Below are 27,348 nucleotides of genomic sequence, written 5' to 3' on the forward strand. Positions count from 1 at the left end.
GGAGAGCTCTAACTGTTATGGCCAATTTACATAAAGTTCTGACTCAAAGAAATGAAAGGATTTTGCTTTCTGAAGAACCAAAAAATCTGCTTGATTCTGCTTTTATATAGTCTTCTATTAAACAGACATTTTCCCTTAGTATTCTCTAGCCAAATATATGATTTTCTTCAACTCTTCTACACACAAGGTTTCTTGATAATACTGTTTTAAATACAATTGCAAAGTAACGCTGAGTTCACTTTCTTTTGGTACTATCCTGCTATAATATTTTGTTGACTAGCAAATAAGATCTCAATATAATAAACTAGACAGCATGTACAATTAAGTGTTACTAAGAGGCTAGTTCAAATTCTTTACTAGGGCAGTTTTATTGCACTTTTAACTTAAAATTTCAAAACAAATACATTCTATTTTATCATCTAAAATATTTTGAGTATAACAGATATTTTTCAAAGCATATTCAGTTAATGAAACACAAGTGCGCTTTGATTAAAATAATACTGCTGAGTTGATGACATTTGTAAGAAGCTACTGCTATAACGCCTCTTTAGGCCTGAACAAACTGAGGTTCATAAAGGCTATTTCTTGATCAAAAGAGGGAAACTAACATTTATTCCCATTTCCATTATATGTCCAAGAACAACTTCAAGCAATTCGCATGTTTTCTCCATTCTGATGACTTTTTTGTTATATCTATTTTAGTTACTGCTTGTATCTACTTTACAGAGCAACATACTAAAGGCAAGAATGGCTATAAAATATCAACAGGACTGCCCAATTATTAAGAGGCAGGGCCAGAATTTGTGCTAGGACATTTTTAAGTTATATGTGCTTCTTCTTATGTCAAGACACCTCTGAACACAAATTCAAGGTAAGAGAATATTAGGTTGTTGGTGTCTTTACCTTGTCTAAAACTTCCAAGTGGAAAACCATATTATTATTACCCAAATACAAAGTCTAAGCAAATAACAAAACAAACAAAAAAAAAAAAACAATGGAGCCTCTCCCACAAAATTAACAATCTGAAGTATCAACCTGACTGCCCAAACACCCAGCAACAGCAACTACTGAAAATCCAGGTAGTATCTAATTGCTGGGTTGGTAGTTTTTGTTTTGTTTTGGTTCTGATTTTCGCTTCTATTTTGCAGTGGCATTCTGTTTCCCTTTATGCAAACTGCTATATCATTTGTTTTCATTCAGTTTATAAAATGAGTACAGTGCACTTCATCAGAATAGATGGAGCTGGACCAAGACAATGCTGTATCACTGCCTTAGGAGCAATCGCACAACAGTAAGGGGACAGGCTCTCCCACTTTGCTTGTTATGCAACCGAAAAGTCATCATTAAAGGCCCCCACAGCAGAGCTGTAGAAATCATGCCAGTTTAATTATCCCTCAACTATACCACATAGGTCAACTCATGACTCCCCCACTTTACGATGAAATTATATCTCTCTACAAGTTAGGCATTAAAGCATTACACGCCTCTAGGCAAGTGACTCATTTCTAGTTATTTTAGTACCAGCCATGAAAATAATGAGCAGTATACAGCAAAGAGGGTGTGTCAGAGACAAACAGCATTCAAAGGTCCTGATCTACCTGCCTAGTTGACCTTTTGCTGCTAGATTTCTTCACTACAGTGTATTTATCTGGAGGAAAAAAAATACTATACTCGTATGGGTAATTCTGTTATTCCTATTAACTAAAAACATGTTTTTTTTCCACTGTATCTACTTCTGATATGAAAAGCAATCAAATGGACCTTTCACAGATAACAGCTAACCCAGCATTCTATTGAATCTCATTAATTCTAAGAAACAATTGTTCTTACAATTGAAGTTGGGATGCATCTCAGATTTGATGAGATACAGTAAGGGTGGGGGCCTTTCATCAAGAAAGGCAGGAGCTAGCTAAACAAGCAACTCTGTACAAGGACTCCCTAAAACACCCCGTGAGAAATAAAGTACAAATGCCCCACGTACAAACCACAAGTCTGAGAGTTCTCTTAAAATTGGGGCGATATTTCAACAGCTAGCAAAGGATATTCTGGTATATAAAACACTGTAAAAATGGACCCATGCTACATACAAAATTAACTAACTCTGGTCTACCTTCTGATAAGATCTAGAGCTTTTCCTATACAATGAATATTTTGGAGGCTGAATCCAATGATGACAATATTATTCTAACAGTGTGATTTTTTTTTTATTATGCTGCTATTTTCTTATAAAAATAACAGGGAGCTGGCGTCTTCTGTTCTCGAGTCTGTACAGCTCACATCACGCGTGCAAGTATGCAGCAGACTACATCCCACTCCTTGGCTTCATCAGAGATGATAAAAATCTTCAAATTAGTTCTTTGCAACTGTATCAATGTCTGGATTTTATTTTCATTTTAATGATGGATAAGTTTCTTTTTAAATGGATAAGACCAAAAACAAGCGATTCTGATGGCATAAATAGAGGGAAAAAGTTAATCTGTGAATCTCAGGTAGAAGACCTGATAAGAGGGACGGTCCTTATGGAAAGCTCAGTTTAATTAACAAATGACTATGAAAATGAAAGGGGAAAAACTCTTGGCATAAAAAAAAAAAAAAAACTGTACGAATAAAATATAACTCTCATTCCCACAGATTCTCAATCCCAGCATTTATAGTTGTTGGGGACTGTCTCTAGCCTCTGAATGCCAGCCCTGTCCTGCCCCCTACCCCTTAGATAAAACCACCAAAAAGTTTCAAACAAAGGAAAATCCACCCACTGTGGAGAACTACAGCTCTAACCTTTCTGTTACCAAAGAAAAAGGCTATCCTAATTTCTTAGAAATCACCTGAGGAGCAGTAAGCAATTTTTAAAATCCATTTAAAACTACCATTGCTTCAAGTGAGTTTTACGCTTCGGAAGGAAAAATTGGGAGCATTTATTTGTTTTTTGTCTGGATATTTTAAGATTAGGACTTACATAAGTGGGTATCTTAAACCTGAAATATTAACAAAGTCAAATAAAGTATCTTCCTTTTCAACTATTAAAAACTATTATTATTAACAATTATTAACTATTAACAACTATTATTAGCTATTATTCCTGTATGCATTCGTACAATTCGTCCAGAGGTAAGGAAACAGTTTATATTAGTATGGTGGCTAATATCAGAGATACCTTTACTTTACATAATTTATATTTATATTACTTGTTATTTGCAAAGTAAGTGAATATTTACTCCATGCCAACTATTTTGCTTATTATGTGAATTATATACATTATTTCATTGGAAGAAGAGATAAATCAATTTAATACTACTATCATGAGCTATAAAATTCATAGCATTCGAAGTTTGGTTGTAGCCAATCTCATGATATGTTCAAAGAATTTAAATTCTAATAAAATGCAATAATAGGTATCTGAGCAGAGTAAGTCATACATAAGCAAGGCACCGATGAAAAGAAGATGCATGAACTCTTAAAGGCTACGAGGGTAATGGCAGTGGTACAGTTACCACCAGTGACAATTAGCAGAGTTCTTCTATTACCCTGAAATACTTAGCTTCTAAACTTAGCCATGCAGTATAGAACCAAGTATTCAGTATCCCCAGAAATCCAAACATAAAGGAGAAAAGAAGATTTTATTACCTAAAAGGCAATAAAAAATGTGAATGCTCATTTATGTAAAATAAGCATTAGACTCACTCTCCTGATAAATACACTTAAAAATTACAATGAGATTCCCTACTTTTAATAGTATTTTTCATTGAGATATATTTCACGTAACATAAAAGCTACCATTTTACGTGTTTATTTCAATGGTTCCCAGACCACCCTACCCAATTCCGGGGCATTTCCATCACCTCAAAAAGAAACCCCATATATATTAGCAATCAGCCCCAATTTCCCCTCCCTGCATCACCTAGCACTCATTAAACTATTTTCTGTCTGTGGATTTCCCTGTTGTGGGCAGTTCACTATATGGCAAGTGGCTGGCTTCTTACCCTCAGCATGATGCTGTGAAAGCTCACCCATGGTGTAGCACGTAACAGTACTTTATTACTTCTAAACCTTTAATCCCTTCCTTATTTTTTGCAACAATTAAATGAAGCATCTCAAGTCTGTGTTCAGACATGTCACCTGAAACATTTTCAGCCATTCCTGGAGGCCTGTAGGTGGTTGGACAGATGTAATTCTGCGTCGCTGTTGCCCTTGGCCATTGGCTGCTCTCAGGTCTCCAAAAGTTGTTGGTGTTGCTGAACATGGTACAAGTCCGGTAGTACTACAAGAAACACAAGGGTGAAAGCAAGGAGAGATGTTTATTAAGCATTAATGAACTCTTCTAAGAATAACTTGGTGTATTTCCAAATCTAATTATTATTTTTATTTGCTTGCTCTCAGAAAACAAGGATACAGAATCTATTCTGCTATTCTTGGAGTAAGTTTCCTCCTGCCTACATAGTCACCTGTTACTCTCCCTGCACTGCTCATGCAAGCAAATGACAGAATCTCGATGGCAAAACTGCAAGTTGTTGATACATAAAAATAACTTTAAAATATTACTGTAGAAGACAAAGGTCCCAATTCTCTTATTATTGGCCTTCAAGGACATAATTAAATATAAGTTTCAATTTCCTTTATAAAAAGGCTCATGAGATTTATTAATGTTTTTAAATATTCACATGTAAAAGTAGTATGCTTAACTATTGCACTAGTCACATTATTCATTAAGTTTGCTCAGGATGCCGCCTAAATTATTTACAATCTTCATCTACTTCTATCCAATTGTCTATTATTATTTATAAAGCTTATTCTAAATAATATATCAGAATAAGGAAGCCTTGATTAGAAATGTGTTTGCTCAAAATAGGTAAGTAGTAAGAGCTCATTTTATATATATATATATATACACATAATTAAATCATCTGAACTCTTTTATCCAATAATTGAAACTAAGACAGTTAATTTCATTCTGTCACTAGTGAGCAAGTTAGATGATCTAGCTCTAAAATCACCTGACTTTTCTAAAAATATCTAGCTAATAGTTGATGTGTAGTTAAACTATGTCATCAACATTATATTAAACTTAACTTTCTAATTTCAATATCTAATTGAACTATTTAAATTTAAAGTAGAGCTATCTGAAGAAAAAACCAGGAAGATTCAGTTAAAAATTACATTTATAAAGTAATCTGAAACTTACTGAGCTGTGGTAGTTTTAAATTCAAAGAACATACAAATTGTACCTTAGTAATTTAATATCAAACTTTGATAAAAATCACTAATAAAACAATTCTCCCAGTTCTTTCTATCTATTATATCAGATTATTTTGCTAAAAAGTATCAAAATCACATTTTGCAGAAAAAAATCTCATCCACCTCTGCTTAAATATTGTATGCATCAAAGAAAATCTCTAACATTCAATTCTTAAATCTATTTTTCCTTGTATCAAATTATCAAAGGTAAGTTCTATTTTCTTCTACCCTAAAATGAAACATGATTGAAATAGTTTCTAAGAAAAAATAAAGAAAAAAAGTTTCAACTCATTAGAAAATATCAAAAAAGTAAAAAAATGTCAAAATACCAAATATGAAAACTACAGAAAGACGTGGAAATCAATATGCTGCTTGTTTAGTTTTAACACATAATAATATTATATTAAATGCTATATGTAAACTTTTGCCTTTTCAAGTGCTTTGTCATTATAAAGTGAGTACATAAGGACAAATTTTTACAAAAATGTGTTCTGTAGTAGAAGTTCACCATTCATCTAGAAGCTGCCTTAAAAACTATTCAGCAACTTAATATTTTTATCATAGCATCAGTCACAATAATTAATAGAAAGCCAAAATCATATGTTTGACTAGAACGCACACATTTAAAAAAAACATTTTTAATACTAAAGCTCAACTTTCTCACCTAGGAAATACTTTATCAAGATTATAAGGAAAAGCAAAAACAAAGTGAACATTTTGACTGTCTCTCTATCACTCCACACCCTCTGGTGGAAATGCCGAAACACAGTGAAACTGCCAAAAGGCAGTGGGTTAAAAAGGAAGGTGAATGGTTAACATGGGAAAATCATACAGAAAGCATTTTCAGAATAACTAAAAGATAGCTTTATCTTTTGTATTATCTAAAATTTTTGTACATAAAATCATTCTGATTGTTAAGATTTCTAAATTTTACAGGAGAGCATTTGCAAGGAATATTTCAACAACTGAATGAAAGAAAACCAGAAACTTTTCCTGAAAGAAAAAAAAAGATATCGGTTCAATAAAAAAAAAATTATGTCTGAACAATGTCAATTTTAATGCAGCTTATAGAAAATAAATAAACAAAAATATTTGGGGGGGAAACAAATGTCATCATAAAGTTCTTATTGTTTCTATACTAATTTTCAATAAAGTTTTTTAAAGAAATGAAATTATGCAAAAAAGATCAAAAAGCTCTTAAGCTACTTTTGTCATTTAAATTTTAAAACAACCACATTACAAATGACATCCAAAGCCATGTTAATTGGCTGGGTAATAGATACTGTGCTTACGTGGGCCTCATTAGCATGAGATTGGGAAAAGTTTTATACGGATGCAAAATCCAAAAATGATGGAATGAATCAGGAAACAAGACTACAATTGTATTTAGTTGTTATGGAAACTATTCTACGGGTGTAGAAATGTATGTGCTTTTAAAAACATAACCTACCAAGCAAAAAAGGGGATTTCTAACAGTAATTTCATGAAATAAGATTTAGTTAGTAACTGGGAGGCTTATTTCACTGTTAATAAATGTATCTTCACTTTTGCATATATTAATAGCCACCCCAGAACAGTTGTTGCTATAGTAACAAGATAGATTTGCTCATATTCATATTTTAGGGTTTGCTTTTGAATTCCTTAAAAAATTGTGATTTAAAAATTTTGTTCATAAGAGAACTTCTGTTGTGTCTTACTTCAATTAACAACAAAAAATAAAGTCACGGGGTAGTCCTACTTTTCCTAATTTAAAATGATGGATTTCCCAATTTTCAGTGCTCTCAAAATGTGTTAAACAGTATACAGTGCTAGTGGCATTATAATTCTGAGAATAAACTGAAAGGAAAGCTTTCAGATCATCACTTCTATAAAGAAATATGAGAATAATGAAAGAATCAGTTATTATACATAAAATTACCTTGTATATTCTGAGACTTTGCATGGTTTCTTTCCCAAAGAAAAAGAGCGGACCTCAGAACCATGGTCCAACTTTCTTTTCATCTATAAGGTAAAACAAATAAGATATGTTTTTTTCTTAAACCACCTGTCCAACTTTTAAATCTTAGCATAAGCATTTTAATATTAAAAAAACCTCAAGTTTTCACACACCTATGATGTTAATTAGGCATACTCCATTAATACAGCAAACAAACGGTTCATAGTTTTTTCTATTAGTTTCACTTTGTTTTACCCTGAACAAGATTAGAAAGGCAAATTTCCCCAACTAATATTTTATCCAGAAGAACAGTATGCAGTGATTCAAACATGGATCTCCATCGAGTACATTTCTTGAGGGTAAAACACTGTACCTACTTTCCAGTTTAAGAACCATCACGGGGGGAAGAGTAGTGTTACATCATACAGAAAATAACCACAATTAACATGCTTTTCTTAATGATTTCCACTTTCCTTAAAAATATATTTTAAGATAAACTACAATTTTTAAAATCAGAACAGAAGTAACCGTAACTGATATTAAAACAAATTATTATAAAAGGGTAAAGAGGAGAATATACTAAAATTATCGTGAAAAGTAACCATAATAGGGTTTAAAGCAATGAATATGGTGAGCAAAAAGGATATTAAAAAAGTACATCCATTAATGAGAGAAATCTGGAGATAATGTAATAAAGGTCGGGGGGGGGGGAGGGTTGAGAAGCCATCAATTGATATTACACAACTAGCTTTACTGAAAGATAATCTGGAAAAAAATACTCTAAAAAGCAGCAACAAACAAAATGATTTTAAAACAATGAGTTAGAACCTTTGTAAGGACTACCCAACTTCTACAGTTGTAAAGAATTTCTTTATGTTATATGTTACACTGTAAATATAGTCAGAGTTGCATTTTGTCAACATCAATATGAATATTTTAAAAATATTACCAGTTAACTGAGGACATTTAACTATACCTATAAAACCAGAAAATAAGGTATAGGATGATTAAACTTTTTCTCTTTTAACAATCCTTCTCCTATTTGTGTCTCCTAATTAACTGCTATCTTACCAAAAATTTCTGGGGAATCACATTGTGAAGATAGCTATCCTCATGTTTATTAGGTGAAAACCCTTACTTTGCAAGCAGCTTTTGTAATCTTACCTAGTGCCTCACATGGGAATATCATAACATACCGTGTTAGTCTATAAATACTAAACACAACCCAAAATATTCTAAAAACCTATTTGACCCTTACAAGGGGTAATAGAGACAATTTTTATGATGTTGAAGAAAGTCTTCCAATATAGGGAGGATCTTCTCAGACATTAGGGGCAATGGGTAAGGGTCCAACAAGCTCATCCACAGTATCTACCTTAGTTCATCAAACACCTACTGGAAAGAAGCAGAACTGGTCTTATTTCAAATTTTTGGAAGTTTCTGTACTCATTACATTGTCTTAAAAGTCATTCCTTTCAAAAACGATTGTTTTCTCACTCCAAATAATTTTTTAAAAATAAGCAAAAAATACAAAAGCTGTAATACACAGGTAGCCACGTGCTTGCATGTATATAACTTACAGATACACACGTAACCCATAATACACAAATGTACCTATCAGGAAGGTAAGTCAGTAGAGAGTACCTAAAAAAAAAAGCTAGTTTTTTAGTAACTTCCACATATTCTTATTTTTGAAATTATTATGAGAAACTTTAATATCCATTCTAATTAAGTTTGTAATACTGGCTTTCAGAACTTCCCCGGATACCTTGTAAATACACTGGTGCAAATGCCATTAGCCACTAAATGCAAACTTTATTTCCATCTTAGAAACCTTTCAGTGAATAAAAATGCCCAAAATACATAAAGGACACTACTGAGAAATAGTTCACCTTTAGATCATTTTACAAAATAAAGCACTTTCTGTATGACTATACATCTTTTAAAAATTACAATGTTTACTTAAATACTGACTTTGGATGCAAAATTTAATCCTACAATTTTTTAGGGGTGCAGAAAGTAAATATGACCTCTTTAAATATAAATCCTAAATGTCTTAGCAATTCTACACTTCATCAGAGTCAACTACAGGGAAAAAATATATATATGTGGAAAAATTAAAGCAAAATGTTCCCTAAAAACCAACTAAGGGTAGAGTATTTCCAGGTCAGCATTTTAACGGAGCCACATTCCAAAGTCTAAATATATTTTTAGTGAAAAATTCTCAGATTAAAATATACACTTTGCTTCACATTCATGGCTTTTTACAGCTCACGCTGTCTTTCCATTATTTGCTTACATTCACGATATAAAACAGAATACCAGACATCCAGCCACCCACCAAAATTAGAGGATACTGCAGCCATCTCTGATGATACAGATTTTCCTTCGCAGGCAGGCACACACACACACAGTCATACAACACAGAAGAAAACAGATTACTTACTTTGTAAAATATCATTTTTAGTGTGCCGTAGAAACCCATATTTTCTGTATTTTTCCCCTTCAGTGATTCTGTGCCCCCGCGTGTCCGGCTGCTTGGCAGTCGCTGACAATATAAACCTTTTTCAGGTAGGTATGTCACAGATTCTAATGTGGACATGCTCAGGCACGTCAGAAAAGGAAGATTAGGGAGCAGAACCGGCAACAAAACTCCACAGTAAAGGCAAATGCAGCTCAGTATCAAACCGCTCCTCGGGACGCACATACATACATGCAGCTTGGCTGAGGAGAACTCGAGGGAATAATGAGAGAGACGGGAGAAGATTATTGGAGGAGACTATGCCCTGTCAAAGCCTTGACTGAACAGATTCCTCCCTCAGCAGCAGAGGGATCAGATTACATCTTCCCTTGAACACAGAATGGTGCAGTCCAGGATTCAGCAATGCAGACTGCACATCAATTATGTGGTGATCCGCTCCAGGGAACCCGTAAGCACACCACGCACCGAACAGAGGGAGGATGTGGGCGCAGTGAGACCGCCCCCACACGACAGCCCCCTCTCCCTTTCAAACTTTCAGGAGATGATTTCTGCATTTTGTAAAACCTGCATTTTGAAGAGTTTTAAATGGCAAGCATCGCTTCCACACATAAGTCCTTTCAGAAACATTTTGAAAATGGACTATATTTCCATTCGGTCTTCCCAAGCAAAACAGGCTATTTTCACTGTTACCCTATTGCAGTCCTGGCACAGAACGATCAGATTTTTCAAGTAGCTTGGATGGTACAAAATGGGCAATCCCACAGGGAGAAATGTAATATTGCTTGGGGCGGATTTATATAAAAGTGACTAGACTGGGGCACACAGCATTTGCAGAATTATATTTCAATGTGGATATTTCTTATATTAAAATTTAATAAAAATATTCCCTAAGCATTTTCATTTCAGTCTAAAAGATAATTTTCAAGAAAATTTCCAAACACTTCATTAATCCTTAGCAATTAGGAGGATATCTTTTTTAAATTGGCAAACTAGTACTGCCTGGGTGTGTAAAGTTTAGCCAAAAGATCCTTCCTCCACAGGCAGCAAAAACTGCTCACTGGAATCTTAGCCTGATCTGTTAATTTCACCTGCAGTGAACAGGAGGCACTGGAATTCTCCCACCGAAATTATTCTGACAATGATTGCTTATCATTAAAAAGGCATTTGACATAATAGTAAAGCAACAAAGTTTGCCTGAAGGCAACCTTTTTCTTAGAATAACCACTATACAAATCTGGTTATTTTATCTTGCAACTTGCCGCAACAACTAGCTTTGGAGGCAATTATAAGATTCCTTGAACTAGAAAGGCCCATTATTAAGGATCTAGTTAATTAACTCCTACCTTCCCCATTAACATTCTTATTACAAGTAAACTGTGTGTCTATAGTCAAAGTACTTAGAAAGTTTCTTCAGAAAAAAAATACTATTTGGACTTAATATATTTTAATACTCTCTGTTATGGTAATAAATGACTTCCATTAGGAAAAGTGATTGGAAATATTACACAAAATAGTATTACAGTTTTAAAAAGTTTACAACTGATATTAGGTCAGTATATATAGCCTTTCAAAGCAAATGAAAAAATACAATCTAAAATTTAATGAAGATGTCCATGTTGGATTTTCTCCTGGAAATTATATTCGTAGTCCATTAATCTTAAAAAAAAAATTACATATACATACACATAGCTCTTAAATTCTTACTTTCAGAAACCATACACACATACTTTCTAAATAAGCAATTGGCTTATTTCAAAGGTAAGTTATTTTTAAATATCTCTACCTTACTAAAAATAATAATAATAATAATAATAATAATAACTGTAAGAATGGGTCATCAATCATTATATTGTAAGTTTAGGGAGAAATCAGGGTTATTTGGAAAGAGAAAAAAAAAAGTGAGCCCACCCTTATTTCTGGGCTGTTTGAAGAAACTAATTTTAAAATACTTGAAATTTTCTCTGGTTTGTCAGTAGCAACTGGCTTGTCAGGGGCCATGGCCTGTGTACCACTGATGGCACAGCCTTGCCCTCACTCTAGCATTTTCAAATTAACTCTCCTCAGTTGAGGACACAGACCAATTTTAATAAACCAGGGGCAACATCTCAAAACCTAGGGTATCTAAGGAAAAAAAAAATCAGTGTTGCACATTCAGAGGCATGTTCTTATGGTTACAAAGCTCCTACAGATGACCATGAAGTTACATGCAGAAAAATGTGACCCCACAAAACATGTTCCTATGTAGGGAGATGCATTGTTCTACTTTTAAACAGGCAAAAAATGGTTCAAAAAATCAATATGAGATACAGCAAATATATATTAAGAGGACTTTCTACCACTCTACCGGGTTTCCCACTGGTAATGAGTTTCATTAGTTTCTCCTTTAAGTGACAATGCATATTTATAAGTACTTGTGATCACTTTGTTTTTCAAAATGGTTAAACATTTCTCCCTAATAACTTACCTGTAATATTAATTGCAGTAAGAAAAATTTGCTCAAACCTACTCAACCAAGTTTCTAACCAGATTTCAAATTGATCAAATACAAGTGAGTAGTTTCTAACAGTCCCAGAAGTGCTATAAATGAAAATCGGGATCTACTAATTACTTTCATCACAATCTAAACACAAACAAAGCAATCAAAACCATCCTCACAATCCTATTTCTGGGAATCTTTGCTAATATATGGGATGTTTAAAATTTTATTCAGAGACTTGAGTTTTCCAGTAATATGACATGAAGTCTTTTTGAGTCTCTCTACGCCTTCCTATCTATCTGATCTCTGTGGTAGACAGACTTTTAACCTGAGATCAGTCCACAATGTAGGTTAAGTAATTTTACAAAAACAAAACAAGAAAACCTAACCATCTTACACTTTATGCTAGAATGTCAACTAGTAAGTTATTACAGAGATTTTTACCATAATAAACTACACCTGCATTTAATTTCAACTCTGCAAACTTTCCCAGTCTATAGAAAGGTTACCTCTTGGGCAGAATGACAACCTATATATAAGCCTTAAAGGAAATCTATAAGGAAGGTAGAGGCTTAACAATGAGGTCCTGTCAACTCAGACCCCTCACTGTCAACTCAGACCCCATGCTCATTTCATTATGAGGCCACTGAGTACGATCACGAGAAGAACGACCACGAGAAGAATGGATGAAGAGAGAAACTTAAGGAAAAAAAACAGCATGAAAGACAGAAGACGCACTGCCCTAGTATAACCTTCTGGGGAATAATGCCGTGGGTTGATTACTAATTCAAAGAAATAGCTCTTCAGAGTAACTGGTAGAGATAACTAGTTTTTAGAAGACCAAGAAGTGATTATGAGCAGAAGCAACCTGTCTAACATATAACCTGCGAGACCCAAGACCGCCTTCAGTGACCTATATACCCAGCTAGGAATGTACTGAGCATGTAGCGTTTACACCAGGACACTGAGGGTGGAAAAACGAGTAAGATTCCTTTCCGTCATCATGAAATGCACTTCGTTATTTTTAAATATAGGTCTCCATTTTTACACTTAAACCTCTTTGCATTATTTTTCTACATCCCCCCCCCATCAGTAGAAAAATCCGTAACAATTATTATTTTTTAACTGCTCACACAAATTTTAGCAATCAAGGTTTCATCTTCTAAAGCATATGTTATATACTTAGTGCTAAAAAGTCTCTTTTGTATAATTAGTTGATACAATGAATACTATTGTTTTCATTACCTTGCTAACATTTCAAAATTATTTTCATTATAGTAGAGAGAATGTATTTACAGTCTTATGCCATTGCTTTTCTTTATTATTATCATGACAACATTCTTTACTCCTGGTACAGAATTAAGACCACCTACCAGTTAGCTATCTTGCCCTGAGCACAGAACTTAGATTGGAGTTGGTTTGAAATTTCACCATCAAAGAAAGGAATGCCAAGCATGCTGAGGCGGAAACAAACTTTTTGAGATCTCAGTAGCCCACTGTCACAGCTTTCTGGAAGTTCTCATTTGGGAAGGTGCTGCCCAATCACTGGGTACTACCAATTAAAAGAGGAGGCACGTCCAGCACCTACCTGTGTTTTCCTAATGCAGTAGGTAATAGTAATGCAAGTAATACCATGGTCCAAAAGGTCTACAATATTTTAAGGTAATTATAAGCTTATAAGTAGTACTTTTATAATTTTTTTTTCTTTTCCTTGGCGTTTAAGTGATTTCTAACTCTACAAAAAAAGTAGCCCCTGAGAATTTGACATAAACTGCAACATTAATTCAAGCTGTAGGGTTTTGTCATACCTTCAAATTGAGCCAGATTAGTGATCCGAGAAATACATGCACAAAAGTATGTATCTACCAAATATGTAAGTGTATACAGCCAGTCCTTTATACAGTAATGCTATTTAGGAGTTCTATCCCCAAGAAAGAAAACAATTAAGATGGAAATGCTGTTTCTTCGAAAAATTTATATTGTTATAGAGTTGTCAGACTTAAGTAGGTATCAAAACATTCTTTACGTTACTTCCTCATAGCCAGGCAACACCAGTGCGGTAATTTAACAATAAAGTCAGTCACTGTGGAGTTAACCCCGATTTATTGAGAAAGCAATTAATATTTACATCTCATATTTCAAATCCAAAATAAACTACCAGTAAACAGCTTGGATTCCTATCTAAAAATTTCCTCTCAAGGTTAATTATACATTTTTGCAATCCCTTCAGTAAAGTCAGGAAAATATCACATGGTCAGCATGTAACCTTATAAAAAATAAGGTTGATTTCCAGAAAAATGTAACAGCAAATAGAACCCATAGAAGGGCAGATCTTACTATGAAGAAAGAATGAGATCAATTTTCCTTCAGTGTAGTTCCTGGAACTCTTTGTTCACTCTTCTGTTTTCTTTACCCAATGTCATATTTACTTGTGGTGTTTGTGATGTTCAAATATATTTATGCGACTTGAAACAATTCTTCACAGATGTGGCGTATCAATCTTGTAGCATTAAAATGATCTCTCACTTCAAGGAATATTTTAAAATCTGTATTAATTTCTTAAATTATGACCAAGAACTTTTGAGAAAAGCACTAAAGACCAAGAAAAAGAAAAATCCTAAAAAATGAACAGCAGGAAGCTGTAAAGTTTAGCACTAGAAGGAATAGTGAGAGTAATTTCATCTAATCCCACTTCATTTGTGTGACAAACATGAGCTTTGGAATGTGGAGAGCCTGAGTGTAAACAACAGCTCTGCCATTATTATAGCATCACTTCAGCAGGGTTATTTGGCCTCTTTGGGTTCCAGTTTGTACAATTCTGACTTGTATGAATGTAATTAATAGTGGCCACCTTACCAACCAACTGCCTGCAGTCACTGTGAGGACACAGAAGATGGTCAGCACATAACAGATACCTTGTAAATACCCTATAATCATAACTATTATTAACAAATGAGAGAAGCTGGACAGTGAAATTAAGTGTCTTATCCAGGGTGATACAACTGTATTAGAAGCTTAGACCCTGGTCCCCAAACCACTATTTCTAACTGACTTCTGACTCATATATTATGGTTCACACTGAGCTAACAAAACAACAGACACTGCTGAAGAAAATAAGTGTTATAGTCTGCAGACAGCAGTTAGGTATGCAAATTACAGCACAATCTTGACAGTTCAGCTCATGGAGTGATTATCCAGGTGTACAGAACTATGTTGCTGTTACATGTGAGAAACGTGAGGTATAGTTATAGTGACTGGATAAAACAGTTTCAAAAACCAGTGGACATCAATAAATACTGTAAGGTCTCTGAGGTTAAGAGGAAGGGGGGGTAGGTAGGACAAGAGAATATTAAAAATAAAACAAAGCCGAGACAGTGGACAGTGGGGGAAGACACCAACAAGGTGATTGGGAGGGAAATGACAGAAACTAAAAGATTCAGGTTACAGAGAAATCAGTCAATCAAGAAATAATCACATACTATATTCCAATATCTGCAAAATGCTACTGAGGACAAATAATAGCATTGCAGTAACACTCCTCCCCTTAAAACACTTAAAATCCAACTGAGAAGACAATGCAGTAATAAAGAACCCAGTCTGACAGCTATCAAGTACCAAACTGGGTAGCGTAGGAGGCCAGAACATGGAGAAATCATTTAAATAGGCCTAGAAGATTCCATGAAAAACATGATCTTGTTTCTAAGTTTAAACTAGACAGACGCTTGGGAAATGGTGAGGAGAAAAAGGGAAATGATCATCTGTGAAGCTAAGATCCAGTTATGCTTAACAGGCAGGACTGACACCTACCAGGCTCATTAGGAGAATGACGCTTAGAGCTATACCTCTGGATTCAAGCACTTCATACCACAACTAAGTATTCTTTAACGTACTAGTAATGGTTTCTTCAAAAGTACTTCCTGCCATGACTCATTCTTCCAATTGAGGGCTAGGATGTGCCTTTCTGTACAAGAACAACTTTACTATGTGGGTGTGAAGACTCAACACTGCCTAATAAAGTGCCCTTCTGTTTCACTCACTAAGCACTCACACCAGAAAGCCTACATACAAACAGGTGCACTCCTGAATACAGGGGGGAGGGGCATGGGGGAGAGGAAGATGGGAAAGAAAAAGAGAGATTTCTTAAACATTTACTCCTATCTTACACTCCCCCAAATTTTTGAAGACAATAAAAAATGTAACTCAAGGCTATTGGTGGATACAAGATTAATTCTTACCACCTGTGGCCAGATGACCTCTTATTCAAAAATGCAGGACCTGCTTAGGATCCGCTCTTTCTTACTCCACTTCCAGCCCCCAGACTTAAAGTCTTCTTCTAACGAACAGACTTCACTAACACAGACCTTGAAGTCACAGAAACTGCGCATCGTGACCAGAGCTCGGAGAAGGACCGCCTGTAAAGTAGAAGGCACATGTGATATGAAAAGCCTGCCATAAGGCATGGTCCTCTAGGAGTATATATTTATATGTAGGGGTGTGTGCACGCACATAGAAACAGACCTACATAAATGTATAAATATGTTCACAGGCATCAGGATCATCTAAGTGGCCTGATAAGAGATATTCCCACTTTTGTCTTCTCTGTCAGTAAACAAATAGTAGTAGCATAGTCTTTTGTGCGCCTACTAATAGCTGGGCTAACAACTGTTCTAGGCTATAAGAAGGTAAACAACGCAGATGAGCTCGCTACTCTCACGCAGTTTATATTCTGGGGGAAGGGGAAGACATAATAAGTAAACTAATAAATGTACAAGATAATTTCATATAATGCTGAGTGCTAAGAGAAATAAAACAGAGTGTATGAAACAAGTTAAGCTGTCAGTGTGGTAGACAAGTGCAGCTAATTTCAAATAGCATCATCTAGGAACAGCTTTTAAGTCAAAATGATAGGGTAGAGCTGGGAATCAGCAAGAACAAGGCCAGTCTGGCAAGGGGGAAGTAACTATGATGTCAGAGAGGTAATCAGGGGTCAGATCATGTAGAATCTTTTAAGTCAAGGTAAAGAGTTTGGTTTCAATTCTAAATTCAATGTGAAGTCATGAGAGGATTTCTAGAATGGGGTGATTTAACATAACATGACTTCTTACTACATCTCTGTACTGTTTTGTGTATTTTCAAACCCATATAAAATTGAAGACCATTCACAAATTCTCCCTTGCTGAAAATACAGGTACTGAAGAAAGAATACATAACTGTATTTGCACTCTTTTAAACTCTTTCATGTAGCAATTACTCTTTCCTATTCGCTTGCCACCTCATAATAACGCTCAAACTCAGTACCTATTCCAAAAGATCGCTAAACTTGAAAAGGAAGAAAACTGAGGAAGAGCAGATTAATACTTACTGTCCTACGTGTCACACACTATGTGTCTAGTAATTCAATTCTGCAAGAAGGAAGGAGTATCGATCATCTCTCTATTTCCTTGTGCTTCAATTTTCTATTTTCTAATTTTACCTTCCATTTGATGATTTTCTCTTTTCAAGAGAAAATGGGCTCATTTCTTTACAGACTGTCAACAAATCTGCCTGCCTTACTTTTGCAGAACGTCTACAATGGTACAAACATGATTACCTTAGTTATTAGAGGAGAAAGAACTTCTACCCATGGTATACTTATAAAAATGCTTCTCTGTGATTATATAAGAATCCAGAACATACTCGTAAAATCTCATATTTGGAAAAATCCTTCAACAAATTTTAGTGCAGGCTTAGGTACAACTTTAGGTCTACTTCACTAGCTGGCACTGATTCGGATCTACGAATTATTCTCAGTTCTGTGATTTCTAGTGTTGGTTTATCAATTTGGATAACTATGTCCAAGATAAATTTTTTTTTTTTTTTAAAGATTTATTTATTTATTCATACAGAACTGGGGTACAGGCCAGAGGCTCAGGGGCGGTGAGAGGCTTCACCAGAGACAGAGCGGGGAGCAGAACAGGCAGATCGACGAAGTACAATGCTGAGGGGAGCAGCGGGCGGGTCAGGAGAGGTCTGCCACGCCATGTGGTCACCTCCGGGGCAGGCGGGAATCGAACTCGTACGGAAGCGGCTTTAGATTCTCAGTGCTGTGCTTTAACCCACTGTGCCACCAGGGAGGGCCCCAAGATAAATTTTTTAACTAACAAACACATGAAATACAGATTCAAACTTAATATACGTTTAAAAATACAACATCTCTTCTCATCTTAAGCATCCAACAATTTTCCAGAAGAATTCAAAATGAAGAGGGGTAACATTAACCAATCTTTTAAAACTTTAGTTAAGACATCACAGTCTGTGGATTGACAGTTGTCCAATTTATTGAAAACTTTGTATTAATTACCTATTCTGGTGGTGGGTCCATTAGAAATACAAATCGCACCAAATCCCTACTGAATAAAGGATGCCTCATAGTGATCTTGAATCAATTCTTTACTTATTTTTGAGTAGCTTTCCTGCTCTTTAAGTATTCAAGTGTTTGATGTAGCTGTCAAGTGAGTAAGGAAGAACCTAGTAATCATACCCCCACTGCATTTAAAAAGGAGGATTCTAAATATTCATTTTAGAAACATCAATTTACATTTTAAAGCAATTACTGTATATATAATTTAACAAACTGCATTCTTTGCTTTGAATCAAGGCTTAGACAACTAGCAGAATGCCTACATGGTCCCCTCGTTTTTTATGGAAGACTCCAAAAGACTTAAGATTAAGTAGTGAAATCTGAGCACAAAGAAATATTGCTAGAAATAGATGGGTAGTGAGGTTTTTTTTTTTTTAAAGCATAATTTTGCCTGTCATGGAAACATTTTCAAAATAACTACTAATTTGAAAATGAGCCTGATCTATAGCAGTCTTTTATTTGCTGTGAACTGTAAGACTCATGGCTCAGAGTACTTTGCAATCTTGGTTCATGGTTTGCAGCACTCTGGCATCTTGGCAAAACTACTGTGCTAGAAATATTTCACTTAAAAGTTCACTTTTTTTTTATTAAAAAGGTTTTTTTTTAGTATTTTAGCACATAATTTTAAAATATTTATCTATAAATACTTGAGGTCTCCAAATACTTAAAATTAACTCTGAAAGTTTGTCACACTTGATGCATAATCCTAAAGTTCCTCCTGTAGAGTGGACAGCATGAGTTTCTCATCAAATATGCCCTCGCATCACATGGTATATAGTGATGGCACAGTGTCTACTAACCAAATGTCCATTAGAACTTAATCAAGAACTCTATAAATAACTGCTAGCTACATAGTGATTTGGGAACACTTTTAAAATTAAGCCCTAAATATTTTTTATTATGTAAACTTCTACATAGGGGAGAAATCATAGGAAGGTAACTGAAATCTATCAAAAAACTTTGAAGTCAACATTAGCAAAAAGATACTGAACTTTCGAATTCTTAAAATTGTAATAATTTGTTAGTCCTTGGGATAAAGACATCCCTATTTTAAGCCTTTCCTTTAAAGTTGTTCTATCAAAAGTTAAAATAGTAGGTAAGACATTAAAATATTTTTCAAGAGCTGGATTACATGAAGACATGTTAATAATCATGATCACAATGTGAAGAGCAAAGTTAAAAATTAAACAGCATTTCCTAAACTAGCTTTTATTAAACAATTATAAAAGCAGACATTGTTAAACTAAGATGCAATTCACTCCTCACCACTTCATTTATTCCAAAGCATTTAACTTTGTAAATTTCACGATATTTGTTCATGTACAGGTAGCACACATGAAGGAAATTACTATGAGAATAATTTATGGTGTGCTTCTAATTTCAAAGTCCATTAAATATTATCAATCTCATCTAAATGAATTTTCAAAGTCATAGGATTCTCTTATTTTCTAAATAATGAAACAAGAAGGGGGAAAAAAAACTAAACATTTTATTTCATAGATTCAAATCTACCACTTTTCAAGACATCTTTCGCCAAAGTTACTGAAAGCCTGGCACTAAGCAAAAAGGGTATAAAAGTGAGCAAGAAATATCCTAGGAAGGACAGACAAGTCAATAAAGAATGCTAAATAACTGATAAATGAAACTGCTCAGTCTACATGACAATACACAGGACTAGAAGGAAAAGATAAATATTTTCAAGAAACACATATGGTAAGATTTTAAGAAGAAAAAATAGAAGAAAAGTGAACTAGTTTTTTTCCTGACTAGAGTGCTCCTTCAGTGCCTATTATCAAAGAAACTAAACCATTCAAATTTGAATAAGCAATTCTTTAAAAAAAAAAAAAGTCCTCCTAAGAAAATGAAATATAGGGAAGAGAACTTCATGCCAGGCACTCTTCTAAGTGCTCTAAGTCACTGAAACTGTATAACAACCCTATCAAGAATAGCCAGTCATGGGCAGATTCTGGCCTCTCGTCTATAGAGAATGAAATAGAGCTTTACATGCACAGCAAGAAGGACTGGTAGTTAAGAGATTCTAGGACATTTCCTGAGCTATTTCATGATACAAGTATGTGACCTATGGATGAAATTTATGTTACAATCATGTAAACTCAGAAAAAAGGGCAAGTTAGGCAGCTACATATTCCAACACCCTTCTTAGAAATCACCAAATTTTCCTTAACAAAGCCTTCATACAGTCCTGCCAATGTTTCCTTGAATAGCTGCTCCCGTTATTGCTGACCTCACATTGAGGCCAGACAGTCACCAGAGCACACAGTGGAAGAGTATGATGAAAGGTGCTAGTAACACGAAACTCGTAAGACCATCTATATCCTACCTTTCTTCCTTCATGTCCTAAGCTTCATGTCCCTAAAATATGAAATGATGAAAAGATGCAGAGAACAGAATAAACCAAAGGAATTCCACTGAAAGGCCCTTTGGAAGGGAGTGCGAGGCCTCACATCCTTGCCAAAATGTTCTGAATGCTATGGAAAACTGACTGGAGTTACAGAACATATACTAAAGAAACTGTTTCAAATGCTGCTTATTGGTTACTCTCACCAGCATACACTTAACAAGGAATACTGATTTCTATTTGGTTTTCAATTTCGTGGTTTGGAAACCACCCTGATCAATCCATCCATCCACCCATTGAGGGACGTGGGGGACACTTACCCACCTGAGTACAAATAGAACACGTTCCTTAAGATGTGGCTATCACTTTGGCACTTTTTCTTAACTTCACATACAACCTTTTTCTAAGAGTCAATCCATCTTTAATAAACGAAGACCTGCGCACAGTCTTCTCCAGGTTCCTTAGCTGCATCCCTCCCTGTTCTACAGCTTCGGTCTCAGAACACACACTGGGCACGGCATGAGCACAGTGGCTGTCGGTCTGCCTCCCCCGTTAGGCTGTGAGTTCCATGAGCGCAGTGACCACTTTTAATTTGATCCTTGCTGTACCTCAGTTCCTCATACAGTTCCCGTGCTTGTCAAGAGTGTCACTGAATTCTATTTATACGAGATAATTAGCAACATAAGACACCATAATTAAAAGGACATAACTACAGAAATAACTAATATTTTAGCACAACTTGAAAAACTCCCAATTTCCAAAAAAGGAAAAGTAACATAGGTGATCAATAGATTTATCAATCATTTATGTGGAACTAAATTTTACTTGGTGTTCTTTACAATACTATATAACACACACACATTGACAGTTCCTCTTCTCAGGATAAAATAGGTAATTTTCTAAATATTTGTACATTATACAATTCAAGTATCTGTTAAATTTGAAGGAAATACATAGTTTGCTACACAATGATGCATTATCTGTTATTTAAAGTCAGCGTGGCTTAGAACCCCCATAACTTTAAAAATACCTCATATAATGTAAAGTTTTCTCATTAAGATAATACGGTTGTAATGTTCATACACATCATTTCTCTAGCTCTCACTTCATTTATTTATTCATAGGTATTATCCTAACACATAACATTTTTGTACCTCCAACTTACAAAGAAGAAATTCCAAACATAAAGATTTGAGAGTTACCAGGAGAATGGCAACTAAAATAAGCTTTTAGAGAAACCCGTTAGCTATGCCAACGTCTATGAACAAGATAACAGGCTGAGTTCCGTTAAATTGGATCCTGCACACTAAACATACAACTGCCTGGTTTTATTTTGCTTTAGCTGTTTTTTTAATCACTACCTTCATTGAAAAAGATTTACCAAGAAACACTACACATAATGAAAAGGGTCAAAAAGACTATGCTTCCAAGGAATAGAGTTTTTACTTAAATGATTGATAGTTATTTTAAAACTACTTTCATTTAGGTTTTGTGAATACAAAAACCATGCAAGCATTAAGTTAACAATAGATTGGGGCAAAACATTCACTTCCAACTTGGAATGCAGACAGGACCTACCTCATGTGACTCTTCAATGTAGGCAACAGCTTACATATGGATTTCTAAATCTTTGGTTTTCATCTTCTAATAAATATTCTTACTTTACTTATGAAGACTGAAGACTTACCCTATTTAAATACATATACTTTTGTATATAAGTATAATCTGGGAATTTTAAGCAAATGCATGGAGGATTAAAAAATACAGTAGAAGATGATGAGAGATACTAGCAGTATTTCTCTTAATATACTAAAATAAAAAGGGGGTCTGATCAATTTTTGGAAGAGGTTATATTTGGCCATTTATTACTTTTTTGTATTAATATTCTAAAAAGATACTCAAAAGAAGCTGAACAACTTCTCAAACTCTGAATTCATGGCACTGACCTTAGATTTTCTCAGAATGATTTTTAATGCACTGTTATTAGTAAAACCTGTTCAAACACATGCCCCATCTGCCAGCACCCCATCTGCAAGAGGGCATCTTATTCTTGTCAACAGTACAACTTCTGCTTGCTTCCTTCTCTTCTCTACATACCAGCTGTATGGTAATGAGCATGAGCAGCTGAAAATACTGCATGACAACAAAGCTCATATGAAAACGGGAGAACAACACTTCTCCTCAATGAAGTAGCTGCAGCATGAACACAGCAGATAAGCTATTGAACAGTGGTGAGGGTGTGGGGGCTGGGGATGTGCTGGATGTGCCTGTGAACCCAGTAAACATGGGTTTCCACATAATGGAAAAGTTAAAAAACAAACAAACAAACAAAAAACAGAAGCACAGAGTAGTAAAGATCAATCTAAATTTCTAATTACTGTGTTATATCTTGTGAATCAACTTGTTAAATGTTTCAAGTCTCAATTCTTATCTGGTAATGACATACCATGTACCATTTTGACTTGCTAATTTTCAAAAATGTTAGCAAATATGCTACACATTTCTTAATGACCACATTTTGGGGCCCCTAGGTAAAGACAATGGAGTTAGAACCTAAAGTCATGGGCATGATGTGCTAGATATTTTAGCCGCTGACATAATATTTGAATTAATAAAATGTTTTCTATTTTATATAGCAGTTTAAATTTCAATTCAATAGCATTTGAAGGCAAGAAATTCTGGACATCTGAGAAAGTCCAAACAAAATATCAGGATGGCACACGTTACTTTCTTAATTGATGAAGATGTATTGGGATTAACTTTCACACACATGCTAATCATACTGGATGAATCCACATAATATAAGTAGAAACAAATCATGTGACTATTTTCTGTAGGCTTTCCATTTAGAGAAAATTAATGAAACTGTTTAAGAAAAAATGACTATCCGGAATTAATTGTCAATGCATTTTCCTTCACAATTTAAAAAATGAAAAATAAAAATGAAAAAAATGTTCAAACTACTAATCATAGGAAACAAGTACACTTAAAAGGAGAATTATAATTTTCACCAACACATCTAAGAATGTTTAAAGTGAGATTCATAATAGCTATTAAGGTATTATTACACACCACATTTTCTGTAGGTCATTTCACATTACCGTCAGGACCCTATGAAGGAGGTATGTTGCTGTCTTCGTGTTAAGTGGAGACTTAAGGACTTCGCCCATGCCTGGACTCTGTCACGGTGCTCGGGGCACACTGCTATTCTGGCACGAACTCCGGAAGGGTGAGCGAGTTTCATGCACTATTGTATTCTAAATGCCTGTAAGTCTTAGACTCATGGGAAGTACTGAGGAGATTAAATGAATAGATGGAATATGCAGAACAAATAGCTACTTAAATGTTTTCTTTCAAGTATAAAATAACTTTTCATAAAATAAAAAGATACTATAAGTTTTGTAATAACTTCAACTGATTTGACACTAAAAACATGTTTATGACTTAAAAATCTTAAAACTATTTAGCAATCTTAAATTTTATTTACTTATCAAGTTGAAAAATCAAGGTCTCATTTTAAAAACTAAACAGGAAACATTCATTCTGAAAGTTTGGCTACAGACTGAACACAACTGTGCTAGTTTTAGTGACCTGCATATTTTCCCAGCTCGTTTACCATCATTTTTACTGTCTAACTATAAAAATGCATTTTCTTGCTTAACATATTCCTTGGCCTTAAATATCTATCAAGGCCATAAGCCTCCATAAAATAAAAGCTTTTGTATCATAGCTACTAAAGAACACTGGCAACTTTATGAAAATAGAGCTGCATTCACTCAGAACACTTTTAACAACACTTACACGGTTTTTAAAAAATCCACAAAATGAGATAAGATTTACAAAAACAGTACGATACTGCCCCTACATGTTCAAGCTAGTAGTGACAATGACATTTTAAAATCTACATTGATAATGCAGAGATTTCTGGGGATTACTGAAAAGCTGCTTAAGCTTAAATTATTCCCCAGTGAGATACATGAAATCACTTACACATAAAATGCAATTAAATATAGGAATAACCCACAGGTTTCTACTTTCATTTTCAATATTTGCAAGGAGAAGAAATTCAAGAAAATTTTATCCAACGTATATTTTTTTCTGTCAAAAAAGACTTCCCGAAGATACCATAATAATCTTAAACAAATGGCTGGATTCATGTGTTCTGGAGTCAGTATTAATGAACTGATGTTTGAGAAAAATCTCTTGATTGCTTACATGTCTAACCCTAAATAAATAGCAATAAAGTTTATAAATATATACAAAAACACTTCTATATAGACACAAGAGAAAGTCGCAAAAGCGAACATTATTAATCTAATACCAGGCTTACATCAAAAGTAGATTCCAACTATCTTACCTTTCACCTGACTAGAACAAAATACTACCTATGCAAGTAAGATGTGGGCTGCATCAACTGTCTCTCAGAGACAGAAAAGCATCATTGCCTCCTAAGGAAAGATACTCTACCTTAACACCAGCAATGCATCCTTGAGTATGCAGAACACATGATTAGAAGTATTAAAATTAATCTAGCAGTGTTAATTTTTAATGAAAGTAACTGGAATAAGAAAAAAGTGGTCAGGGTTCTCATTCCCTATATAAAATATGTCTGCTAGCATGTGTTGCCTGTGATCACTGAAGAAAAACATGTAAGCTCCAAACTCATATTATATGGAGTTGCCTATAACTAAGTTATAAAATTTAGGTATTCATCCAAAACATATATAACAGATCCACTTTAAAGCAGTTAAATATGCATAGACTCAGAGACTTAAGGGACTTAGACTACTCTGATATTTCAAAATATACCTTATTTTTTAAAAGTGGGTGATAGCTATAAAACTCAAGAAGTCTGTGGAGTAGTTCCTCAATTTTGGAAGAAGCTATGATCCTGATCATATAGGCACCATATCACCTTTTTGGAGTTTAAAATATGCGCCTCTCCCATCTTAAATATTAAATATCTACATGGCACATTACAGCAAACTTCTAGTACATGACACATTAATGCTTCTGTAGCAATATCTAAAAATATTCAGAAAAAGTAATTGTCTTAGGTTATTGTTAGGTTTGAAGTTTTCAAAAAAATCTTCAGCTTGCAGAACTTGTTGGCTCTTTGGTCTCAGACAAGAGACTGAATTTATTCCATACTTGTTTATCTTGTCAGGAGCTTAGTACCAAGATTATTTTCATCACAATTTTCACTTGTCTCCTTGTACCACAACTCTTAATATTAATAAATTACTTTCTGTAAGACATACTGTATACAACATAAACAACCTTGCCCTGTGATGTTAAAATAACTAAACTATTTGTACAGATTGGTACCTATCGATAAAAGGATTAACAATATATGGCTGTAGTGGCTGATTTATAGACCATGTTTTTTGTTTCACATTAATATATAACAACAGAGGCGCAACCTAACATAACTCTAAGCCATCGTTTGATTACAGAAACTTTTAGGAAACAATGTTATCAGTAATTAGATATTGAGGCCATCATAAATGGAAAAACAAAGTGAGAATTACATATTTAAAAACCAAAAACTACCTGGCAAAAGTTAGCTCTTAAAACATAAGGAAATGTAAGATCCGTTCACTCAGGAAATCCTTGCTTGGGTTAGAAAACCAGTACCCGTGGTGCTAGAGCCAGATGGCCCTGCCAGCATCCCAAGCTCCACCATTTCCTAGGTCTGGAGCCAGTTACCTACCTTCCTGAGCCTCAGGTTCATCTAGAAGACAGGGATAACATAACACAACCTATTTCACAGTTACTTCAAGGATTAAATGAGCCCAGATGTTGAAAGTACTCAGAGTAGTGCCTCACCTACATATCCAAGCTCTATACTATTACTGTATTTTATTGTCATCAAACACTAGCATTAACATACTTACTCTTCTGTCTCCATAAAGTAAAATCTAAGTTGCAGAGCAACATGGCCTTTGTCTATCTAGCTCACTATTAGACCCAGGTTGAAGAAAAGTTTCCAACTCCATTCCAAGTGCTCCATACATATTTTTGACCAATACTAATATTATTAATAAATTTCATTTCATGATATAAGGGAATTATTACAGCCAGATAATTAGTGCGGGGAAAAAACAACAACCAGATGTGAGCCTAGGCAACAGAACAAGTTCTTCTGTTCCCCACCTCTCCCAATCATCTGCACAGCACACATCCTTTGTTTTAATTCAAAGTCAACTGCGACGCCTTTCTGAGCCTTTGTGTTGAAGCCTGTGACTAGCTCTTGCTCACGTGCTACACTGTGTCCATGGCCACTTAAACAATTCTCCTTTTTACTATACAGGTTTGTCTGTGGTTTTACCTCTTTACTATAAGATGCTGAGAGGACTATGAGGTCTCATTTTTGCATATTCACAGGCAGGTGGGATAAAGAATCATTTTTAAATTTGTAGCAAGTTCTCTGCACAGCATGGAAAAGACTATCGCTATAAAA

At 34.7% G+C, this 27,348-nt stretch overlaps 1 protein-coding gene across 4 annotated transcripts in view; it reads right to left on the bottom strand.

The window, feature by feature from the left end:
• Positions 1-27,348, bottom strand: part of FBXW7 (F-box and WD repeat domain containing 7, E3 ubiquitin protein ligase) — a 104,663-nt gene that overhangs the window by 19,619 nt on the left and 57,696 nt on the right. For 3 of the 4 annotated variants that reach the window (XM_012726864.1, XM_012726863.1, XM_004685325.2), the window contains exons 3-4: positions 7,151-7,233; positions 4,117-4,258 (exon numbers count right to left, since the gene is read on the bottom strand). In XM_012726864.1, coding sequence (XP_012582318.1) covers positions 4,117-4,258; positions 7,151-7,233 — 225 coding nt within the window. Of the gene's footprint in view, positions 1-4,116; positions 4,259-7,150; positions 7,234-9,614; positions 10,104-27,348 lie in introns of those variants that run through there. The other variant, XM_004685326.1, reaches the window with a different exon arrangement.

Source organism: Condylura cristata, unplaced genomic scaffold, assembly GCF_000260355.1.
Source record: "Condylura cristata isolate star-nosed mole 26May11 unplaced genomic scaffold, ConCri1.0 scaffold00018, whole genome shotgun sequence".
NCBI lineage: Eukaryota > Metazoa > Chordata > Mammalia > Eulipotyphla > Talpidae > Condylura > Condylura cristata.